General features: G+C 54.7%; 1 protein-coding gene across 1 annotated transcript in view; it reads left to right on the forward strand.

The window, feature by feature from the left end:
• The window catches only part of QSOX1 (quiescin sulfhydryl oxidase 1), a 44,539-nt gene that overhangs the window by 12,708 nt on the left and 8,561 nt on the right, over positions 1–23,270 (forward strand). Inside the window, exons 2-9 of the mRNA XM_023640649.2 lie at positions 1,595–1,695; positions 9,902–9,947; positions 10,527–10,629; positions 13,242–13,332; positions 15,390–15,535; positions 17,402–17,536; positions 19,550–19,679; positions 23,070–23,192. Of these exons, the coding sequence (XP_023496417.1) occupies positions 1,595–1,695; positions 9,902–9,947; positions 10,527–10,629; positions 13,242–13,332; positions 15,390–15,535; positions 17,402–17,536; positions 19,550–19,679; positions 23,070–23,192 (875 nt within the window). The remainder of the gene's footprint in view (positions 1–1,594; positions 1,696–9,901; positions 9,948–10,526; positions 10,630–13,241; positions 13,333–15,389; positions 15,536–17,401; positions 17,537–19,549; positions 19,680–23,069; positions 23,193–23,270) is intronic.

Raw genomic sequence — 23,270 nt, forward strand, 5'->3', positions numbered from 1 at the left:
ATGCCAAGAGTAGATTGCCAGCCAGAAAGGAAGAGGAGGGATGAGAAGGGAGTGGGTGTTACCTCAGGCCTGCCTCACGGTCCTAGACCCCCTCCCTTGTGTCCTTGGTCTAAGAAGGACCAGCTTAGTTGCTCTGAGCCGTTGGGAGCCTTTCCTTGGAGGGATGAGTCAGGGGTTGTCTGGGAGGTGTCCTGGCTCTTCTTGCGTCTGTCTCATGGAAGTAAGGGTAACACTGCTTTCCTTGGGCATAAAATGTTCTTGGGAGCTCTGAAGCCCTCTGAATGAGTAGCTTTTCAGACATCATAAGGAACAGGTTCTCGGGGGAGGCAAGAGGTCCGGCACAGCCGTGATTCTCAGCAGTGTTATTCAGATATTCTGAATAATGTTATTCAGTATTCTGTACTTAATGGGTACTGGGTGGGCTGCCTGTGTACATCCTCCCACCCCCGCCCCACCTTGCTCCAGATGAGAGGTGTAGGGCCCTGTGGGGAGCACACGCGCCCCCGGGCAGGCTCCCTCCTTCACTCTGCCCAGAGATGCCGTGGGGGTCAGCCCAGACCCCTCCAGGCAGGCGCGCGCACTCTGGCCCCTGCCTGCCTCCCCCTCAGAGCCCCTCACAGCGGCCCCAGGCCCATGCTTAGTCCCCAGGGCTGGTCTCTCCTGTGTCCAGATTCCTTTCGAGCTCTGTGCCGCATGGCGTGGCACTGCTCCACCGCCACCTCACCATTTGTGCGGCTTCACGTGGGAACGTCCTGCCTTCGTCTGGAGCAGCCTCACAGTCACGTGGCACTTTGGTGGGTGCTCCAGGGGCACCTGGCCTGGAATCAGAGCTCAGCAGGCCTGCCTCGTAGATGAGTTTGTTTTCTGTCTGCCAGACCCTGGGCTGTGGCCCAGAGCAGTGCCATTATCCTCTCTGCCAGGAAGTTTCAGCAGAGGGAGAACTCAGCCCGCAGGCTGATGAAGGAGCAGGGCGCCCAGACAGCTGGCCTCCGGGAGCTGTTCATTTCCTTCCAGACTGTGGCTGTGGCCTCAGGGCTTCTTTCCCTGTGGTTCCTAGATTCTAGTGCCTCCCCTCCCTCCCCTACATTTCCTGCCTCCATCTCTGGCTGGGGAGCTAGTCCCCAACACCCTGTGTCCCACCCTCCCAAGCTGGGCTGACTGCCAGTACCTCTGGCCACAGAAACCTTCTCTGAGTGTCCACAGGGGAACTCTAAACCTCCTGAGGCGTGCTCTGCGCCCTGCGGGGACAGAGGCAATTTCAGGGCTTTTCGTCAGGAGAGCCAGGCTCATCTCCCATCTTCCTTCAGCCCCTCCAGCCCCTGGGCCCCTCCCCCACCACAGAATAATGGGGGAACAAAGATGCCATTCAAGACAGCATTGCTTGTGCAGTTTCACTGTCCTAAGCGTGGGCTAAATGTAGAATAACCCGACTATCTCAGAGGGCCTTTTCTGAGGATGGGGTGACCTTTCTCATCAGAGCCTTAGGCAGGTGCCGTGGGTGTCACGTGTGGGGTGGTGAGCGGGCAGAGGTGGTGGTGAGCGGACAGACGTGCCAGCCCCTCTGACTGATCTCAGGTTTCTTTTGTCCTTTCAGCCTGGAGGCCAGCACTGAATCTCGCTGCCCTGGACTGTGCTGACGAGGCCAACACAGCAGTCTGCAGAGACTTCAACATCCCTGGCTTTCCGACTGTGAGGGTGTGTGTCGCGGAGGGGAGTGCGGGCCTGGGGGACAGTGCCAGATGAGCGTATTGCCGGCGGCTCCGTGCTTCCCTGGCGGCCGCCTGGCTGCTGTGTTCTGTGAGGTTCTCTGATTCCTCTGGGCTTGATCTGTTTGAATCATAGCCCTGCAGTGCTGTCCCTTTGCTTGATGAGACCCCTGTTTTAGAGGCAGAAAGGGGTGTGAATTGGGAGGCAGAAAAGGAGGTTCATTTGGTTGGCAAATTCTGCCTTTATAAGGGAAAGGGCTGTGTGTGGCTGGGTTGGTGAGGGCGGGTTTCGGCTGCGAGGTGATTGTCTCCTGGGCTGGTGAGAGCTCCTAGCTCCCAGGAGCCTCTTTCCATTTCCTCTCCCTCCTGACCTTAGAGGTCTGACCTAACCCTATAAAACCAGGCCTCAGGCTCTGACCCATCCATGGGCAGGATCAGACTCAGGGGGCCTAATGGTCCCCCAGGAAAGGACCCCAGAGACACTGGCAAGTCGCCCCCTCATCAGGAAAATGCCTTGAACTCAAGTAGCTTGGAAATGCCCTGTTGGGATAGCCTCACCCCACACTCAAAATGCTGATGCCTCTGGCAGCAGGGATCCCCATCAGGGAATCCCCCGACACCTGAGGGCTCTGTCACCCCAGCTCTGGCTGAAAGTAGCAGGACCTCTCTGGTGAGGCCTTGCCTGCCAGCCTGCCCACTGCGGGGCATCAGCAGCTTAATTAATATCTGAAGCACTTCTCGGGCCCTCAGACGGGAGGCCCTGGAAAGCCCAGAGCTGCGGGGCTGTGCCGTTCTGCTCAGCGCCCTCCCTGGGGCTCTCACCTGGCTGCAATCCAGTTCTTCTCTTCTAAATTGGAGAATTCAAATCCAGATCTCTCTCTTTCTCTCCCTCCAGCTATAAATAATTAGCCTCCTCCTGCCAGAATGGCATCTAGAAAAGCAGTTTCCTCTATAGCCACTAAGAATAATCAGGAAATGCCTTTGAAAACTGAAAGACCAAGCATTGTCCCCGGAACAAGTTTTCTCTGAGCTCAGGGGCCTCAAGTTCCAAGCACAACCATGAGCCATATCTCAGCCTGATTACATCAAGAGAATTCATCTGGAAAGCGAGGCTCCGGGCTCCTCCAAGAATGTCCAGTTCTAACTCCGTCTGACCTTGCTGTTCCTCACGCCCAGTGGAATCCTCTTGCTGGGTTCACGGTTTCCACAGCCCCAGAGAGCTCCCTCCTACGCTCCTGCTACGCTTAGGGTCAGGGCGCAGGCCTGGGTCAGCTGAGGCCTGGCTGGTCTGGGGAACAGCACGGCGAGTCCACAGCTCCTGCCGTATCCTTTAGAGGGGGCGGCAGAGGTTGCTTATCAATCATCCCTTTCAAGTAAAAGACCTCCCTGGCAGGGCCATTGCCCTCTCCTCAGCCCCAAGATACGTAACTGAGATAATCTAAGTTACCCTGCGGTGCGGAGGCTGGGGCACCCTATCCGTTTTGCTGAGCCAGGGTGAGCAGCCCTGAGTGGGGAGCTCTGGGACAACCAGTGTGGGAGCAGGAGTCCTCGTTCAAGGCTGCGACTTCTCAGCGAGGGCTCAGCACAGGGTCCAGCCACTGCCCAGCCCCCAGGAAAGGGATTGGCATTGTCCCGTGGCCAGGTCAGGACATCCTGTGGGGGTTCTGTGGGGCCTGGCACCTGGGGTTTTCTGTCTCTGCCGAGCAGAGGCTGGGGCACGGTGCGTGTGAAGGAGGTGACCCAGGCAGTGGAGAGATCCAGAAGCTCCTCGGTGCCTACCCAGGTCATGCAGCACACGCAGCCTGGATGCCTCAAGTGATTAATCATGCCTTAGTCACCCAGCTGGCCAAGGGAGGGAGCTGGGAGGGCCCTGGGCTGGTCTTCCTGACCTTCCCCTCCCTCCACACAGGCAGCACCTGGCTGGGCCGGGCTGGTAGTCATCTGTCCATTTCTTAAGAGCTCCAGAGACCAGTGTTGTGACCTCCCTCCCGCCTCCCCCCAGGAGCCTGCAGTCAGGGTTTGGCGGGGAGAGGCTCTCCGAGCCTGTCTTTAGGACTCAGGCCCAGGTGTGGTGGTTCAGGCTCCTGGTGGATCTCGGCTCTGAGGCTCCATGCAGTGGCTCTCAGACATTTTTACTGTGACCTGCCCTAAGAAATAGACATTTTACAGTAAGATCCAGAAGTTCGTTTGTATCTGTTATCACTACAACAGAAGTTTCATAAAACAATATTTATTCTTCCTACATGTAGTACACGCTATTTTCTATTTTTAAAAAATACTGGCTGTGGTTCACTAAATTCATTTTGGTACTTACTGCTAGTTTGCTTCTAGTGTTTGGAAAATACTACTCAAACCCATTCCAGATCTCCAGGGATCCTGGCCCACTGAGAGGCTGGCGTGCCTGTGGGCATCATGGCTGGACTCTCTAGAAGCCGTGCAGACCCCAGAGGTTGGCCTGGCTGCCAGCAGCCTGGGAGAGAGCCCTGTTGCCCTGTCTGCTGCCCCCTGGGGACTGGAGCCTGTCCTCGCTCCTACCCATAAAGGCTGTGAGAGCTCTAGGATGAGGACACGTGCTGAATAGGAGGAAGAGAGAGTCTAGCTGGTGTGTTGGGGACAGGCCCACCAACATGTGTCATTGTCCCTTTCCTCTGCCTTCTGCCCCTTGTCACCATAAGCAAATGTGAACTTCCACCTGCCCAGCCTGTTTAGCAAACACCTGGCTCAGAGGGGCGGGTCGGCTCCATCAGACTGGAGCTGGAGCCCAGCTGGAAGAAAACAAAGGTGTGGGGGAGGGAGGGACTAGTTTGCAGCAGGTTCTGGCTGCCGCTGAGGACCTGGAGGCTGGAACTTCTAAGGGGAGAGACTTTACCGTGGGCCAAGGAGTGCCCCTCAGTGGGTAATGGAACAGGAGCCTTTGCAGCCAAAGGCCTGGCTGGGATCAAGATTACAGGGAGCAGGGGCCTTGGGGCAGGAAAACAGAAGTCTTCCCTTTGCAAGATTCCGAGGAGGTAATTGACATGGGTTCAAACCCAACTCCCCTGCTTACTATATGTGACTTAGGAAGTTGAGTAACAGTGCCCCAGCCACAGGCCTCAGTTTCCTTGTCTGTAAAAATGGGATGACAATATCTACCTAACTGGGTTGTTGCCAAGTGTGAAATGAGGTCTCCCGGGGGAGAGGGCCGAGGCCCTGTGTGGTATTACCTGGAGTCCAGTAAATGTGAGTTGTTTTCCTCCGCATTGCCCTGTGGGGCCGCGGTAACTCCTCTGGGCACTGCATTTGGGCAGACCATCCATCTTCAGCTGTTGAGGGCATGTCTGCTGGGTGCGCAGCGCTGTGCTCACCGTTGTGGGAGAGACCAGACAGGTATGGCATGGCCAGACGTGGAGGAGAGGCCAGACACAGAAGTCCTGTGCACAGGGTCCCTCAGAGCTGACTGTCTTGCTGACAGACAATGAGTGATCTGTGCACAGTGAGTACTTGAGGAGTTTGCCTGGGCTCCCTGAGCTCTTTCCCTCCCACATCAGAGAGGATTCTGTGCGTGGGGGGCACTTCCACTTGGTGTGGATGGATGGATGGGGTTTGGCAAGGAGAGAGGAGTGTGGGCAGGGGAGGAGCTGAGAGCAAAGGCCCCCGTGTGGGCAGGGCATGTTGAGAAGACTGGTCTGGCTGGAGCAGAGGCTCCTGTGCAGGGCAGAGGCAGGGCTGGGGGAGGAGAGAGCCCAGGAATGACAGGTCCTTGAATTCAGGGCTGGGAGTGTGGACACCCTGCGGGGTGCAGAGTCTGGGCTATTACCTTATGTGACTCTTGCTAGAAAGTGAGATGTCAGGGAGGGAGACAGGACCCAGAAAGATGTCTGCTGCCTCTCTCTGGAGAAAGGAGATGGGCCCCCTCTCAGCAGTCACCTGCTTTCTTCCAGGCATCTCCTCCACTGACAGTCCCCAACGTAGGAAAGGGTAAGCCTATGGATCCTCGTGGGCTCACCATAATCTGTTTGGAGACTGGATCATTTTCCTTAAAACTTGTTTTAAAAGCTTGGATTCAATCCTGTCAATGGTCACCGCTGAAAAGTGTGCTTTCTATTCCCCAGGGCTTTCCTCTGGCCCTGGGAAGGCAGTTGCTCCTGGATAGGTTGGTACAGACTTGCCCGATGCCCCCTGGTCTCCTGCCTTTGGGGAGACACAGAGGTCTTCCCAGGGCTCCAAGGTGGGGGAAGGCAGAAGCTCCTGTGTAAAGTGATGACAGGAAAGGGACTGGGTGCTGACTACTCCTGGAGGAAAGAGAACTCGCTGCTCAGTCTTAATTGCCTGTTTCCAAGGAGCCGTGGTGGTTTCCTTGGGTAGGGGACACGCCTCCAACAGCGGGCTTATTAAGGATGCATTTTAATAAGAGGACAAAAATGTGCTCTGACTAGATCTTCATGTGACTTTTACATGAGGTTCCAGGATGATCAAAGGGCAGAGAGTTTCTGCTCAGCTGAACCGATGTCTTGAGTCCTTCCGCGTCCTAGAGCTGTGCCGGGCACTCGGAGGCTTGCGGAGACCGATAAGCTGTAGTCCTGCCCTCCCACTCAGGGAGGGGTGTAGGTGGGTGGGTGGAAGGTTCAGGTTGAAGTCCGCTGTAGCTGAAGTGCAGGAATGAGGGGCAGTGGGAGGTAAGTCTGGGGTCAGATCCTAGAAGGCCTCAAATGCAGTGAGTTGGGACATTGTTCATTGGCAGTGGGGAGTCGCAGCAGAGATTTGTGGAAGAGTGACGTGATCAGACCAGAGTTGTGCCTTCGAAAACTCAGCAAAGCGGCGGTGAGGAAGATGGCTGGAAAATGAAAGGATTGAGTCTGTTAAAATTTCTGAGGGCAGGAAGGGAGAACGGGGAGGGACGGCTGTGGTGGGCCGGCAAGCAGGTGGTGGGCCGTGGTCCAGGGGATGTTGAAGAGGTATCACAAAGGTCAAATTCACGGAGCCTGTGGGCCGAGCTTGTGGGGTTGGGGAGAGGGAGGTGTTGTCTGGGCGACAGAGAGGGAGTGGTCCCTGGGTGAGATGAGGAACGCGGGTGGAGAAGCCGGTTCGGGGAGGGCGACTCAGTCTTGGAGAGAGAGAGTGTGTCTGGGGAGGGGGTGCCCCAACACCTGTGTGGAGGGCATCAGGAGGAAGCAGAAGTCTGTGACAGGGGAGGACCTGAGACAGAGGGTGCAGATTGCCAGTCATTTAGACAAAGTAGATAACGTTGGTAATGAGATAGACAACAGGTTTGTTTCTGGGTTCATTCATTTACTCATTCATTCAAAAGCATAGATTGAGCCCCTCATTTGTGACAAGGCCACCCAGGGCTCTTTAAGCAGGAGAGAGTCGTGATCTGCTGCGTGGCTGTAGGAGAGGCTGGGGCAGGAGATGGCGAGGGCTGTGGGCCCAGGAGAGGAGTCCAGGGCGAGGCTGGGCCAAGGGCGAGGGGAAGGCTGTGAAGGTGGCCAAGAAGGCCTGGTCACTGTCAGGTGAACCAAGAGATGGTGGCAGCATGAAGGCAGAGAAGGAGAGGGTCAGTAAAATGTGGCACAGAAAGTGACAAACCCTGGCCATGGGGAGAGAAGTAGGCAGTGATGACCTCAGATCTGCAGAGGGAGCGAGAAGGGGCTGGGAAGGCCGTTGGATCGGCCGATGAGGTCCGCTGAGCTTTCTGAGAGCAGCTTCCGCTGAAGGTGGGCAGGAGCTACAGCTCGCTGGCCATGGGAAGGAAGAGACAGGGAGTTGGAGGAGTGAGAGCAGACGCTGAGAAATGCGGCAGTGCAGCGAGCGCCGGGAATGCAATATGGGGAGAGGAAAGGTGGGGCTCTCTCCAGGCCCAGCCTCCTTCCCTCCCTGTCCTTTCTTTTTAAAAAAAATTAGGATTGAATTGATTTCTAGACGTAGGGAAGGAACTGGCAAAAAAAAGGGAGAGATGAACCAGAGATTAATTGATAGGAAAAAGTTCCTAAAGAGCATGAGGTGTGGGAGGCAGAGCTCAGGTGGTGACATTGTTTTGGAAGGTAGATGGGAAGCTCTTGAGGATGGAGGAAGGCTGAGTGACAGCACAGAGGTCACTGGAGGAGGGTGAGAGGCCTTCCCTATAGCCCTGCACCTTGCGGGCGAATACAAGTAGCCCCTGCCTCCCCCTGGGTCCCTCTCGCTCACTGTGGCTCCTGTCTGACTCCGTGCTGCCCACGGCTGGGGCCTTCAGATGACTCAGCTGGGGTCCAGGGAGGCTGCCTTTCGATGGAGGTAATGCCCACCCCTTTTAATAAGGCACCTGCTCAGATTTGGGTGACCTGGTGGTTGATGAAGAAAAGTTACTTTTCAGTATCTGAAAATAACCAGCTATGGGAAAGCCACACGGTTTACGGCTTCCTGAAGTCAGTGCTGCTTTTGTGCCTATGGGAACAAGTCGAAGTCTCTTCTGTCCGTACGTAGAGAAGGGCACCATCACTAGGAATAACTACGGCTGTAAAGATCATCCTCTGGGTTATTATTTGTGAGCAAACCAAACCCCAAAGAGGTGCATTTTAAAATTTTGTTTCTGGGAAACGATGTCAGTCCATAAATGCCTGAACCTGCTTTGTCTGCTTGATCTCATGTCACAGTCCAGGAAATTTGTGATTATTTTTATAAGTATTAGGATAACAAAATTTTATTTATTCAAAATTTGTTCAGTAACTGCAGAGAACATTATTATAAATATATGTGGCATGTATCAGTGGCTGGTTTTCACCCAGAATAACAGTTTATATTAATTCTCTAAAAGGAGAGAGAATTAAGCAGCTAGCAGGAGTTCGGGTCCAGTGAGGTCAGAGGGAGCAGGAGGAGGCTGCAGGCGGGGAGAGATGGGCGGTTTCTCTGCATCTTTGTTCCTCATGTGGGAGAGGCGGGGCAGGTGGCCTCCGAATTTTAGTTTTCTGCCTACAGATGGCTGGAACAAACAAATGCTAGCTGATCAGTGTTTCCTAGTGTTTAAAAGGTAGGAAGAAGGGAAAGGGGTGATGATGATGACGACAGCGACGATGATGATGTTAACATTTGTTGATTCCTTACGCACCAGGTCTTTGAATCCTCAGGGCACTTCTTCAAGGTAGATAGTGTAATCCTCATCTTAAAGCTGAGAAGGTTCAGGAAGATTAATAGGTTGCCCAAAGTCATACTATAAGAGCATAGCAAAGCCAGGCCTTGAACCCAGGTCTGGGAGAGCCAGGCTGGCACTCAACCACCAGCTTGGGATAAGGCCAAATGGCCATGCCGTTGGAGGCTGAGAAGCATGGTAGCTGCAGGTGGCCCTGAGGTTAGGGACCTCAGGAAGAGGCCGCCGCCCAGCCTACAGGCTCTTCCCCAGGGAGTTAAGCGGCTGTCTGTCAGGACACCTGAACCCGGTTCCCTCCTGAGCCCAGGAGAGCACAGGCCAGAGCTCTGGCAGCTCTTGCCTTTTAGGCAGAAGCCCAGATTCTGAGGAGTTGTCCTCTGTGCTCTCTGCCCTCTCACCCAAGGAGACGGCAGACTGGCCCTGGGTGTCACGTAGGGGAAAAAGAGGGCAAGGCGGAGTCAAGTTGGCCTGTCTCTAACACAACTTGTTTCTTCAGGGGCTCAAGCCCAGCCTTCAGTGGCCCCTGGCCTGGAGACTCCTCCCTCCGTGGAGCATCTGTGAGCCAGGCTGGGAGTTCTCCGTGGACAGAGACCAGCCTCTAGGCTCCTCGTCCAAGATGGAGAACAAGGACAGATGGCCTCAGAGGGCAGCTAACATTTTCTGGGGGGGGTGTGAAGTGATTTCACATTATTTTTCAGACAAGTCTGCAAGGAAAAACAGCAATGGTCATCTTCATTCGTTCACACCATCAATGTTTTCCAGTCATGAGGTGCTAGGTACTGGTGTTTTATAGACACAGGGCACCTCTGGTGACGTGTGTGAGCGGCTGCCTGCAGCTTCCCTCATTGCTTCAGGGCTGCGGGGTCGGGACATGAGGACGGTAGGGAAAGGAATCGGTGTCCTGCTCCAAGAGCAAGGACCTCCTTGTTCTGATTTTACACCTGCAGGAACCGAGGCTCACAAGAGTCAAGTCATTTGCCCATAGTTGCTCCATTTAGTAAGTAGCTAGGTCTTAGATGCAGACCCGTCGGGTGTGGTTGTGGCACTCCTAGCCCCACGTGTCACTGACTCTCACCTCTGTGTTTCCTTCCAGTTCTTTAAGGCCTTTTCCAAGAGTGGCTCAGGAGCAACACTGTCGGGTGAGTGGCCTGGCTCTCATTGTCCCCTTGGTGCTGTCCATGTCTTCCTCTCCCTGCCTCCCTCTTTTCCCTGTTTCTACTGGGGTGAAGAACCCAGCAATGCCTACAGGGTGAGGAGTTACCTGACTGAAAGCCAAATTTGTGTTTTCCTAAAAGTGTCCTTCCGAGCCAGCCTGAAGAAGCCTTCGGGAAAACAAGGCTGAAGAAGCCCTTCCATGCTGGTCCCTGCAGGATCCTGGGAAGGGAAAGGGTCACCACGTTCCCAGAATAGCCTTTCATGTCAAAGTGGGGTTGGCATCCAGAGGGGCAGACCACACGGCCCCTGGGGAAGCCCTCAGGGCCCCCAGGTCTGAGGGACTCTCCTGCCCCCGAGGGATGGGGCCCCTTGTGTTACTTAGGGCCATGGGAGAAGCCCCCACCCTCACTCCTCTAGGACGGAGAAGGACTGACTGCTCTGTTTCTCTCAGCACCAGCTCCTGTCCTGGCCCCTTGATTCTGTGAGTGAGGCTAACAGGGGCACTGGGTGGCCTTCTCCTTCTTTCCTGACACCCCTCTCCGCATGTCCCTCTTCATTTACAGTGGCTGGTGCTGATGTGCAGGCACTGCGGGAGAGGCTCATTGATGCCCTGGAGTCCCATAGTGACACATGGCCCACTGCCTGTCCCCCGCTGGAGCCTGCCAGGTATGTGGGGCTGGGGCAGGCTTGGTGCAGCATGGGCCCGGATCCCAGGCCTGGGAGCCAGAGGGTGGTGGGGACGGCAGGGCTGGGGGCCCAGGGTGATTCCTTTTTTTTTTTTTTTTCCACTTCTTATTTTATTTTATTTAATTTATTTATTTATTTATTTTTTTGGAGATTTCCTGACCTTTATTCCAGCGTTTTTATTTTTTTTTATTGAGTTATTGATAGGTTACAATCTTGTGAAATTTCAGTTGTACATTAATGTTTGTCAGTCATGTTGTAGGTGCACCACTTCACCCTTTGTGCCCACCCCCCCAGGGTGATTCTTCCTGTTGCCTTTGGGGCTGACGCTCCAGGTGGCCAGAGCCTAGAGTTGCTCTGGAGGAGCTGGTGGAGGGAGGTCCTATCTGGGAGCCCCATCGTCCCAGGGCTGACTGACCAGGGCCCATCCCGCCAGGTGGGAAGAAAAAGCTGGGTGAGGGTCCTCCAGGGCATACCTGCTGCTGCTGCTTCCCACAGCCTGTCCTCAGGAACGTTTGGGGACGCAGCTGAATTTCACAGGATCTAAGCCAGGGGCGGTCACTGAGGGAGTGGGCACGGGGAGGGAAAAGGGAGGGCAAATGCTGGTTAGAGGCAGGGGGCGTGGGGCTGAGAGGAAAGGAGAGCCCGTCTCTGTAAGCTGAAGGTGGTTGTTTTCTGAGCAGTGGCCATGATGGGGGCAGGGAGGGTATGACTGCTCCTTGTGCTGCAGAGCCCCAGGCACGGTGGCTGCTGTCCCATATCCACCTGCCAGGCAGGCTTCAGGCTTGCCTGTTTTCCAGGACAATGAGGTACATGGCGTCTTGCTGACTCTCCCACAGTGGGAGATGGTGGATTGAAAACTCTACGTCCTGTGCTTCTGGATCCGAACTCAAGATAGGATAAAGTCTACCCCAGGGACTCGTGCCAAGAAGGCACAAATCCAAGTGCCAGCAGGGACTGCTGGAGGGAGCCCAGCCTCAGAGCACAGAAGGCTCAGGTGCTGAGAAGGTTTCACAAGGCCGGCGCTCATGCTTAGGGCCCGCTCAGTTTGTGCCCGTGTTCTTGAAAGCCATAGCCCTGCCGAGAGCTGGTGTCTCCAAGTGTCAGCTGGGGTTGAATCCAACTCACAGGGACTCCTTTATCATCTTACTCAATTCTCCATCCTCCCAGAGGGCTTCACGGAGACCCTGGACACAGCATATAGTCTTGGTGTGTTTCGGGGTTCCACAGCCAGACCCCATCTCTCCAGGAAACACCCATGCCAACCTGTACCCTGCTCCTTACTTCTTCCATTTCTCAATGACTGTGTGTCTCTCTCTTTCTCACACACACACACATCACTCATGGTGCATTTTCAGCCCTGAGGGATCTCAAAAGGAACAAATCAGGAAACCTGCCAGCCTCTCTCAAAGGCATCCTTCTAAAGAGCTTTAGAAAGGAGGCAGAGATGTGTGAGGAGAGGTGAACTGCCTCTTCCAGACGTCAGAGTGGGAAAGCATGGGAGTGGGCTGGCCGCCATGTAGGACTTGCTCTTCTGCCAGCCGAGGGGAGGTCTGGTAAAGTGGTCTGAGGCCACCTGATGCCACCCCAGAGGCTGACGGTCCTCATGACACTTGTTTCATCTACCCACAGGGGTACACTCTCGCCCCTGCCTCTCTAGCATATCCATCTGTACTGTCCCTGGGCTGGCATCCAGCATTGGCCCCGTGTTGCACCTTCTGTTTAGAGGTGACCATTCCCAAGTCATTGGATCCAGAAAAGGGCAATAGGTTGTCAGGTCGGGGATGAAGAGAAGATCCAGTCTCCCAGTGCCTTCTCACCTGCTGGCCTCTTCAGCATGTGTGATGATGTCCTGCTTTTAATTGGAATAAGGAAAGAAATCATTTTTGTATTACACAGTTATTTTTTGTTGAAACTTTGAGTTTTTAAAACAATTTTAGCTTAATCCTCTGTTTTGGGGGGGATGGTAAAATTTCCCTTCTTATTGATTTCCACCTGTGTTCTGGGCCTCAGTTTCCTTGTCTTAAAATAAGGAGCTTGGGTTAGATAGCTTCTCAGGTCTCCTGTGCCCAGGACTTGCTGATTCTTGAATTCCTCTGTTATGCCTGCTCCAGGAGAGGAAAAGCAGATGTCCCAGCTGCTGGTGACTTGCCACAGATCAAGGCTTGGATCTGATGGGTTCTACCTGCCAGTCTCTTAGGGGATCAATACAAACCATAGTCAGTAACCCGGGCCTTTCCCAGAACATGGAGACACCTGGTCTCACAGTATCCTCCTCAGTGCTCCTCCCCTGACCGCCTCATTCTCAGTCCTGACTCTTAAAATTTTGAGACAGGATGAAAAACAAATGAACACGGTGGGTGAAATGAGGAGCCAGAGGGTGGGTAACAGGCACTGTCCTTTGAGACTAAGGGTTTTGTTTACTCCCACTGGAGGGCCGGCAGCAGAGACTTCCACGAGGCCCTGTGTAGAAAAGAGGGGGAGATTTGCATGGCTGTATTCGCAGTACTGTGTCAGCCACATCCCGTGTCACGAGCAGCTTTGCTCTATTCCTACCAGCTGTGGAGAGTGACAGCCGGCCTTGTCTCTTGCAGGCTGAAGGAGATTAATGGATTCTTTGCAAGAAACAATGAAGAGTACCTGGCCTTGATCTTTGAAAAGGAAGGCTCCTACCTGGGTAGAGAGGTGAGCTGCCCTCAGGGTCCCTGCTACTCCTGGGTGTCAGTTGGGGAGAGCCCAGTGAGTTCAGGAGCCGGCGCATCTGCGAGTTCTAGGGTCTCGGCCACGGGCACTCCTTAGCCCGGCGCTGGCCTGACCCCTGCTGGAGGAGACGGGAAGTGCAGGAGCTGGACCTTTCCCTTTTAAAACCTTTATGTCTGTTTTTATCTCCCTCATCAAAACCAAGTATGGTAACACCCTGCTGTTTATTGAGCATTGGACTAGACTGCTGACACATATAGTTGCTCATCTTCACAGTTAACGAAGTTGGTCACATAATGTGTCTGAGATCACGCGGCCAGTGGTAGAGGTGGGCTTTGAAGCAGGTCTCTCTGCCTCCGGAGCTTGTGCTGTTTCCACACGACCCACCCTTGTAGAATCGGAGTCACAGATGCAGGTGGGCAGGGGAGGTTCCTCAGAGATCCTCCCATCCCTCATGAGGAAGTGGGGTCCCTTCCTGGGTGAAGCAGATACCAGAACAGGCAGGTTTGAATTCCTGCTCCATCACTTACGTGATGTGTCCGTGACCTAATTACTCAACTATTCCGAGCCTCATCTCCCTGTCTATAAAGTAGTGATAATGACCTTCCTTCAGAGTATTGTTGGGAAAGTCAAATGAGGCAGTTTAGGTAAAGGGCCTGGGTTAGTAGCTGGCACAGAGTAGGTGCTTTGCAAAGATCCATTCCCCTGGCCTCATGCAGAGAGCTCTCCATTCCACCGCTGGCTCGTGGACTTCTCCAGACCAGTTGTGGGCCTTTCCCAGATGCAAAGGGAACGGGCCAGTGCACAGGAGATGTTCCAAGCAGTGCAAGGAGATAGAAGAGACACAAGAGTGTGGACAAAATTGAACACCACTGTTGGCCCCGAATGGTTTTCCTCCTGAAACTCATCAAGCTCTGAGCTGCCTCCAGGCCTCTCGGCCCTGAGAGGAGAAGCACAGGGACGTGGGGAGGGGGCAGAGAGCTTAGCTGAAGGAGCGCGTACCTGCTCTGGAGTCCCAGTCCGTGCTTGGGGTCATCCCATCACGTAGGGGTGACTGATAAATGCAGATTGGAATCAGCTCTTCTCTCTACCCTCCCACCCTGGTCCAGAGTAACCAGCAGCAGGGGCCCCTGTGGACCGAGTCCGGAGCCCCACATCCCTGCAAAGGCGCTCAGGGATGGTTAGATTGAGAGGCAGGAGGGCACCATGGCCAAGAGCCCAGCCTCTGAGGCCAGACTGAGCTGGGATCTATAGTGGGGCTCAGGCACTTGCTGGCCGGTTACATGATTTCACTTCTAAGCCCCAGTTCCTTTATCTACAATAGGGGTTTTACTTTTTTAATGACTGCTTATATACCTACTATGTGCCAGTCACTGTTACAAGCACTTTGATGAAATTAACCCATTCAGTCCTCTTCATAGCCCTCTGAGGTTGGTATTGTTATTGTTACGGTTTTGTAAGTAAGGAAGTCTAGTCAAGGAGAGGTCTCAGCCGGTGGGGCCAGGATTCCAGCCCAGGCAGCCCTAGTGTCCTGTGCAGCCTTGCCCAGGCTCCTACTGAGAGTTCCTGTTTCATGGTGTTATTTTGACAGTTAAATGAAATAATCTGTATACGGCACAGAATATGTACTCAATAAATGTTAGCTAATAGTGTTTTTCCCCTTCTTTCTTTCTGAAAATAAGATCATAATATCTAAATATGTTTTTCTGATTTGGAATATAGATAGCCTTATAAACATAAGAATAAAAATGAAACCACATTTTATTATGCCTTTTACAAATTGCTTTCATTGGGAAGAAAATTATATTAAATTGAGACTGTCCTAGAAAATTCAGGCTGTGTGGTCTGCACAGTTCCCAGGCCCCTCCTCCCAGGCAGCGTTTGGCACTTGTTGCCTGTGAGTTAGAGGCGGTTGGTGGCATGAGACTCTGTCACTCTCACAATCGTCTACTCCTTGGAAGGTTCAGAGTGGGTGGAGCACAGCTGCCCAGGGCCCCCTCTCCCAATGGCTTGGCCCCCCAGGTGTCTGACTGTCTCTGCAGGTGACTCTGGACCTGTCTCAGCACCGAGGCATAACAGTGCGCAGGGTCCTGAACACGGAGGGCGACGTGGTGAGCAAGTTTGGTGTCACCGACTTCCCATCGTGCTACCTGCTATTTCGGAATGGCTCTGTCTCCCGGGTGCCTGTGTGAGTGCCGTGTCTCTGCCCCCTCTGCCCCCTCTCCCCCTCCCCGTGCTCGTCCTTCCTGCCTGCCTGGAGAGGCTGCCAGCCTTTTACAGGGGCTGGCAAGTTCTTTCTCCTGCCATTCTTCTTCCGAGGAGTCTGTGGGAGGTGGGGAGCACTCTCTGCAGGAGAAGCCAATGTCGGCCTGTGGAGGTGGGACAGTGCCTCTCCAGGCGGGGAACCGGGCCCAGAACGTGGCCCTAGGTCCAGAGTCCTGCCGCAGGCCCCCGGCACACCCAGAGTTGGCGCTTCTGCACCGTCCCCACCGCAGCCCTGGCCCTGTTCCCCGTCCTCCTCTGTTCCCAGACAGACGCGTTGGCAGGCTGCAGGCCTGGCAAGCACTCAAATATGCCTGACCCTCCCTCCCTTTGGTTTTCTAATTGCAGAAAAGTTCATTAGGAGCCAGACAATAGCCAGTTCCAAAATGCCAAGAGAAAACAATCAGGCCAGGCGCAGCCCCTCTGTCAGGCTCCCGCTGCTGAATGGCCCGTTAAATGGCGCCAGATGGTGCCTTGGTGCCCTCCCTGGGCAGATGATTGATGTCAGCCTGGCCCTGCAGGCAGGAGCTTGAGGGCCGGGGAGATCAAGGCTTGCCGGAGGTGCCCAGTGAGCTGCTCCTCGGGGCCATTAGTGCCATCCTGCGCTGAGGCTGGGCAGCGTGGCCACTTGCCCTCCCCGGCCCCAGTCGCCAGGTGGCACTGGGCCAGGCCTTGTCAGAGAGTTCTGCTGGGGGAGGAAGCATGATGGCTGCCGGTGGACAGGGAGGGACAGAAAGTGCCAGTCCTGGTTGGGGGGTGGGGGGAGGCATTGTCTCCCCACTTGGAGCTGGTGGAGGGGAAAATTGTTTGTGACGACGCTGCCTCTGAGCCATCTGCTCATCAGTGAACACCAGGCTGGGACAGCGGAGTGGAAAGCAGTGCTCCCCGGTGCCAGCTCCCCTGGGCGTCCATCACCCCGCTGCTGGTCTTCACATCCCTCCCTCCTGGCGGCCCTGACCAGGAGGTGTTTCCTGCCCTCGAAGATTCCTCTCCATCAGAAGAGAGAAAGAAAGCAAAAGGATTGTAAAAGGATTCGAGAATTTTAGTATTTTGTTGTTATTGCTACTATCTATTTTTTAAAACATCACACATCAAACTCCTTGACTTCCTTGGAGAGTGCTGTCACCTTCTGGTACCTCACAGAAAACTTGTGAGTGGGCCGCATCCTTGGGGTCAACTGACACTTTGCGTCTCTGGTCTCTGGGGAGGGTAGTCAGACCCAGCCTCCATCCACGAGCAGAAGCAGCCCTGTCCCCAGAGGGGCCCACTGCTCTCCAAGGTGCTCTGTCCCACGGCCTCTCCTGGGCAGGTTGAGGAATTCTCAGGCCCAGTTGCTTTTCCAGAAAGGATTTTGACATCACACTGGTGTCAAAGAGGCTTTCCACAGCATGAGCAGTGAATAAAAAGGCTAAAGTGAGGGGCTAGCCCGGTGGCGTGGTGGTGAAGTTCATGCGCTCCACTTTGGTGGCCTGGGGTTTGTGGGTTTGGACTGGGTGCAGATCCGTGCACCATTCATCAAGCCATGCTGTGGCAGTGTCCCACATACAAAAGAGAGAAAAGTGGGCACAGATGTTAGCTCAGGGCCGATCTTCCTCATTTAAAAAAATAAATAAAGGTTAAATGAGGCATGGGTGCCTCAATTTTGACCTCACTGAGGATAAGACCAAGTTCAAATATTTCTTCAACATTTCTGTCGAATGAGCCACCCACCTCCTCTCCTGACATGAGCTAGCTCTGAGGTTTTGTTTGTCTGTACTCACTGCCTCTCCTCTGTGATTCTCTTTCCTCACAGGCTGGTGGAATCCAGGTCCTTCTACACTGCTTACCTGCAGAAGTTCTCTGGGGCCACCAGGGTGGCTGCCCAGACCTCGGTTGCACCAACCACTGCTCATACGATAGCTCCCACCGTGTGGAAAGTTGCAGATCGGTAAGGCCATGCCTAGTTCTCCTTGTCGCTTCTCCCACCCCAGCCTTTCCTCTGATCACAGACTCCCTGAGGGCTGGCGGTGGCCGTGCCCAGTGAGCCTGAGCCACGTGGGAGCAGCAGCGGTGGGCTGGCGGCCTCCTCCGTGTCCACTGACTGTGGGGGGGTGCCAGCAGCATTCGCTTGTCTCCTTCATGCTGGAGTGAATGCTTTCCAATGTCCACATTCCTTAAACTTAACTCTGTTCAAGGACAAATAGAGTCAGCTTGGAAGGGTAATCTGTGACCTCCAAACCAACTTCCCAGCCAAGCAATGATTTCCTCAGCAAATATTTTTCAGTTCCTGCCACACGCTAGGCATTGTAATACAGATAGGTACAGATATGCAGTACAGATAGGTACAGATATGCAGTCCCTGCCCACACAGTTTACAATCCCTTCGCAGCATCCTTTCTAGGAAGGCACTGACCTCACTTGAATGCCCCTGTTGTCAGAGAGCTCACTACTTTTTGAGGTACCCTGTATCTTTGTGCACAGTGGTAAGCGTGAGGATGCTGTCTTCTCTCCAAGTCGTCTTGGCTCTGCTTTTGCCGTAGAACAGACTCTGCTCTATGTGGAGATGACGCATAAACCTCTTGCTCTAGCACCTAGCAGCACACCAAGCAGAAATGGCTGACCAGGGAGCTCAGGGCTGAGTCCGGAAGGCAGCCTCCACAAGGGGGCTGCACAGGAGAACTGGGCAAAGGTCACCTGATTTCAAGAGGGATTTTGCATCCTAGCATGAGGGACTTTAAGGGTGGCAAGTGCTAATGGAGGGGTTCTTATAAATCAGGGTAGAAGGAGAAAGAGAGACTAAGAGGTGGGAATGGTCATTATGATCATTCAAATGATTATAATAGCTGATACTTACTGGCCTTATGTGCCACAGTCTGTGCTGGGCTCTTTCCACACATTATCTCCTTTAGTCGTGGGACCACTTCTTGAGGCAGCACACAAGAATGGAGAGGTCGGCTGAGGTCCAAGGATACCCCAGTGGAGCACAGAGAGGGGACTTTGCCTTGAGGGTAAAGCACAGGTGGCCACTGTGCCCACCCCGTTAGCTGACCTTGTTGGCTCCCTACAACCCTTGGAGGTAGGTGTGGTGGGATAACCAGGTCCTTTTACAGGTGAGGTCATGAGGCTCAGAGAGGTAGACACGTAGCTCCCAGAGCCAGCTCGCTCTAGACAGGCCTGAAGCCAGGGCTCAGGAGGCATAGGGGTCGAGAAGCAGCCAACGCTCGAGGAGCCCTTCCCATCAGAGCCCAGGGCCCAGACCCCAAGTGAGCATGATGCGCACGGGGTAGAGCAGCCATGTTGGAGCCTGTAGCCCTTCTCCTGGGGCTGGGGTCCACCCAAGAGTGTCAGGCCCCACCTGACCTGAGGCCTGACCTGATGCGAGGACATCAGCCCCCAAATAAACACACACACCGCTTCCCCTCCCACCCTCCACCCCCGCCATGCCCAGCCTTGGTGGGCAGCCAAACCCTTGGTCTTTCAAAGAGGGCCCAGCTTTTTCAGAGCCGTGCTGTGTGGGTGCACCTGTTGGTCTGTTTGTCTGTCCCTAGCAGTCTTTGTTCAGAATGAGAATGAAGCTCAACCTTCCACTAGTGGCCTGATTAAAACACCTTTAGTGTGTCAGGGAGGGGCTGGCCCTGGGCCTGCGGAGGGGGACTCCTGCTCTATGCCAGGAGCTGCTGGAGGGTTTACGTTTGTGCTTCTATTTAATCCTCTCAGCAACCTACCTGTGAGCAATTTATTATTATCCCCACCTTACGCAAGAGGAATTGAGGCTCAGAGAAGTTCAGGAATGTACCCAAGGTCACACAGCTAGTTACTAGCAGAACCAGGTGCTAATATATAGGACTCTGACCATCAGCAGTGCCCTCTTCTTCTCTCCCTCTAGCCCTGGATGACCCTCCCCAGCCCCTGCCCCATGGTTAATACTCCTTTCTCTCTCTGCCTCCCTCTGGGTCCTCAGCTCCAAGATCTACATGGCTGACCTGGAATCTGCACTGCACTACATCCTACGGGTAGAAGTGGGCAAGTTCTCCATGCTGGAGGGGCACCGCCTGGTGGCCCTGAGAAAGTTTATGGCAGTGCTGGCCCAGGTGAGCAGGGCCCTGGTCTCCCTCGTCCATGCAGCTGCATGTGCATGGATCGTTATGCATCCCTGCAGGCACCATGCCAACCTGGAGGAGTCAGCCCAGGCCCTCTCTCCAGAACTCGTGGTCCAGTGGGACGTCTGGACCCACAGCTGTCGCAGTCCACCACAGGACAGCGCAGTCTCAGCCATATCCATACCAGCCCTGCACGGCCGAGGACCACCCCCTACTCCTCCCCAGCCCACCCTGTGCAGGGGGTGGCTGAGACTGGGACCACGTGCCTTGGGGATATCCCCAGGTGATTTAGTGACTGTGGCTCTGCCTGCCTCAGTTGTCCACCTCAGTCTGAGCCTGGAACATGGCTTCTCGCTCCCTGCTGTGGTCACTGGGAAAGTAGGACCCATGGACGCCACAGTGAAGGAAAGTTGGCTTTTCTGAATCTCTTCGCTTCCATCCCAGACTCGGACCATAGTCTGGCCCCAGCCATGCCTGCCTTATTCCTTTGTAATTTCCTGCCAACGTGACTGTTCCATGAAGTGTAGCTCCTATGTACTGAGGACCTGATGTGTGTCAGACATTGAATCCTCCTAACTTTGCTGCAGGCTGGCGAGTCTTACCTCCACTTAAGAGCCCAGGTTGCTCAAGTGACTTGCCTTAGGCCTCCCAGGTAGGAGGCGGTGGTCAGGATTTGACTTGAGGTCGCAGGCCCCTTCCTTTGCCATGAAGGTGAGATGTCTTCCCTCTGCACCTGCCTCCCTCTCCCTCCCTGCATCCTTCTCTCAGGTTCCAGATCCACTGCCAGCGCTGTCCTACTTAAATCCCAGGCTCTGGCTGCTGAGGACTGCTGAGTCAGGTGCGGCTCCGTCCCCTTCAGAGCTGACCGCTGACTCAGCCACCCTCAGCCTGGGTGCCAGGTCGAGCCCGTCCTTCTCTGCACAGGTCTGCGGGCAGCTGGCGCCTCTGCCTCAGGAACTGCCTGCCCGCCTTGTCCCTCCTCCCCACCTTACTAATCCTTGCCTTCCTGCCGGCTTGGCTCAGTCACATGCAGGTGTAATTCCAACAAGAGGCCCCTGTGGGGTAGCAAGTGCTGTCACAGCGCTGTCAGTCTCAGGCAAGACAGCCTCGCCCCTCACAGAGGGCCCAGGCGCACTGAGCCCCTCTTTCTCAGCCCGTTCTGATAACAGAGGCCTTTCCACAGAGGCCCTGTGAACTATTCTGTCCCCAAGTCGCTGAGGCCAGGGCTGACTGGCCCAGAGAATCAGAGGGGAAAAGTCCTGGAGTGGTTCTGTGTGCTGCCCTCCTGCTTGACACATGAGGGGGAGACCCAAGGGCTTTTCAGGCATCCCCCAGAAAGAGACAAGAAGGCTCCCCTGCGGCCCCCTAGTCCAGTTCACTCCGGAGGAATCGTCCCAGGGAAATTGGGGCTTGTGTGCCACGTGCCTCTCTCAGCTGGACTGAAGCTGGTTTTTGTTTGGTGCCCAGTGGGGCTGTGTGCAGCCAGTGTGAGGGGACAGAGTGAGATCCAGAAAAAGCCTGAGTTAGGCAGAGGCTTACGCAGCCCCCTCTGGGTGGAGCCTGCTGAGCCTCCGCCCCCAGCATGTGCTGGAAATGAGTTTGGGATGAGGAGCCCTCCCTGCCAGGAGCCAGCGCCCATGGAGAGCGGACAGAGGGAAGCTAGGCCGACGCAGGAGTAGGAGCGGGAGGGCCTCTGTCTGAGTTGTCCCCTGGAGACTGCAGAGTCTTCTGGCCCTGCCCTTGCCTGGGTGGCTCCTTCCTGAATAATAATAATAGGAGCAGCTACCATTTCTTGAGCTCTGACAGGGTGCCAGACTCTGCAAAGTTTACTTTGTGTATTAGCTTATTTGTATTTCTCATAACACACCCCACGGGGTGGGTACTAGCATAATCCTGTCATACAGAGAGGAAATGAAGGCCCAGGGCGGGTCAGGCACGATCCAAGTTCCTCCAGCCAGCGGGTGGCTGAGCTGAGATTTGTACCCACGTCTCATCTGACCCCTGCCCTCACCCGCCACGTGCGTGGGGCATGGAAAGCCTGCGGGCAATAGTGCTCCCTCTGCCCACTCAGCTCGGGGAACTGTGAGCCCTGGGTATGCCCAGTCGGGAAGGCACCTGCAAGTCCTGGGTGCCTCCTCCCGCCTGAGCTGGGGTCCCCCTGCTCCCTGAAGGAAGCGGCTGGCCGGATTGGCCACTGGGTGGCGTGTGGTCACCAGGGTTTCCCTGCTCGCAGCAGAGGGTGACTCCCTGTAGTCAAGAGCCCTTAATTTATTCTGCCTCCTGACACCATGGCCTCAGAAGGCGGAAGCTTCCAAGTCAGGGTGACGGGCGAAGGTCAGTGAGAAATGCTGACTTGAAGCTGTAAATTTGTATTGAGAACCCAGAGGTGCGTGTGAGCTGACCGAGAGGGAGCTTGTCAAAGCACAAGATTCTTTCCAGCTGCTTCTCCCATGGTGGGGGGGGGGCCGATGTCCAGCCCTGGAGGTTTGATGAGAATGTGAATGGCTTTCTGAGGGGGCTGGATCCCTCGGCAGGTTTTTCTAGTGAGTGATCATTCCTGTCTGCAGCACGCTTCTTCTCCCGTGGTTTTTTTTGCTCTTTTTCCTCCACGAGTTTCTCAGGATCATTGTGTCCTCTTGACCGGCCTTTTTGTGGTTTCATCTGACCGGCCCTGCTGTCACATCCCCCCTCTTCCTCCTCCCCCACCCCCTGGTGTGTTTGTGCATGTGCACACGTGCACACACACTTATATCTGCCCTCCTCCCTGGAGTCCTTGTGGTTTTAAAGTGCTGATACTAATCGGATTTGAGTTGACTTGTTGTCAGAGTAGCTTTTCATGTTCCTCAGAGACTATTCGGAGTCACCATCGAGATTTGGATCTTGGCTGTAAGCCCCTGGGCTGCCTTGTCCCCACTGGCAGCCCATGGAATATAAATGAAAGGCCATTTGCCAGCCCAGGCAGTCAGCTAGTCAGCTGCTCTACTGGAAGATGACCTGCAGAGAGGACCGTGTGGCCCGGGGTTCCAGGCAACGCTGGGAAGTGACACTGGTGCTCAGCCTTCCTCTCAGTGGCAGTATCTGGTCGGGGTCAGGGGTCAGCACAAGACCCACAGCCTCGAGACGGGGAGGCCTTCAGGGCTCAGCCTCTCTTAGAGCCTCTGTCCTCTCCCCACTCCTTCCTCTCACCTTAGCAGGTGCCCCAGAGCAAAGGTAGTGGGGAACCCCCCTTTGTGTCTTAGGCAGAATGCTGTCCTGGTGATTCTGGAACATTCCAAAGAACTGCCTTGGCCCATTTCTGCCTAGCCCCCTACCCTCTCCCGGACTGTGGAACTCCAGGGGACTGTTTTTCACTCTCCAACTTGCGCTTGTTCCTCCCCACAGTACTTCCCCGGCCAGCCCCTAACCCAGAACTTCCTGCACTCCATGAATGACTGGCTCAAGAGGCAGCAGAAAAAGAAAATTCCCTACAATTTATTTAAAAATGCCTTGGACAACAGGAAGGAGGTGAGTCTGGGAAGCAGTGGAAGAGCTCCCTCTCCTCATAACAATGGGAATGGAAGGGGTTAACCTGCGACCTCGGAC

This window comes from Equus caballus, chromosome 5 (genome assembly GCF_041296265.1).
Source record: "Equus caballus isolate H_3958 breed thoroughbred chromosome 5, TB-T2T, whole genome shotgun sequence".
Taxonomy (NCBI): domain Eukaryota; kingdom Metazoa; phylum Chordata; class Mammalia; order Perissodactyla; family Equidae; genus Equus; species Equus caballus.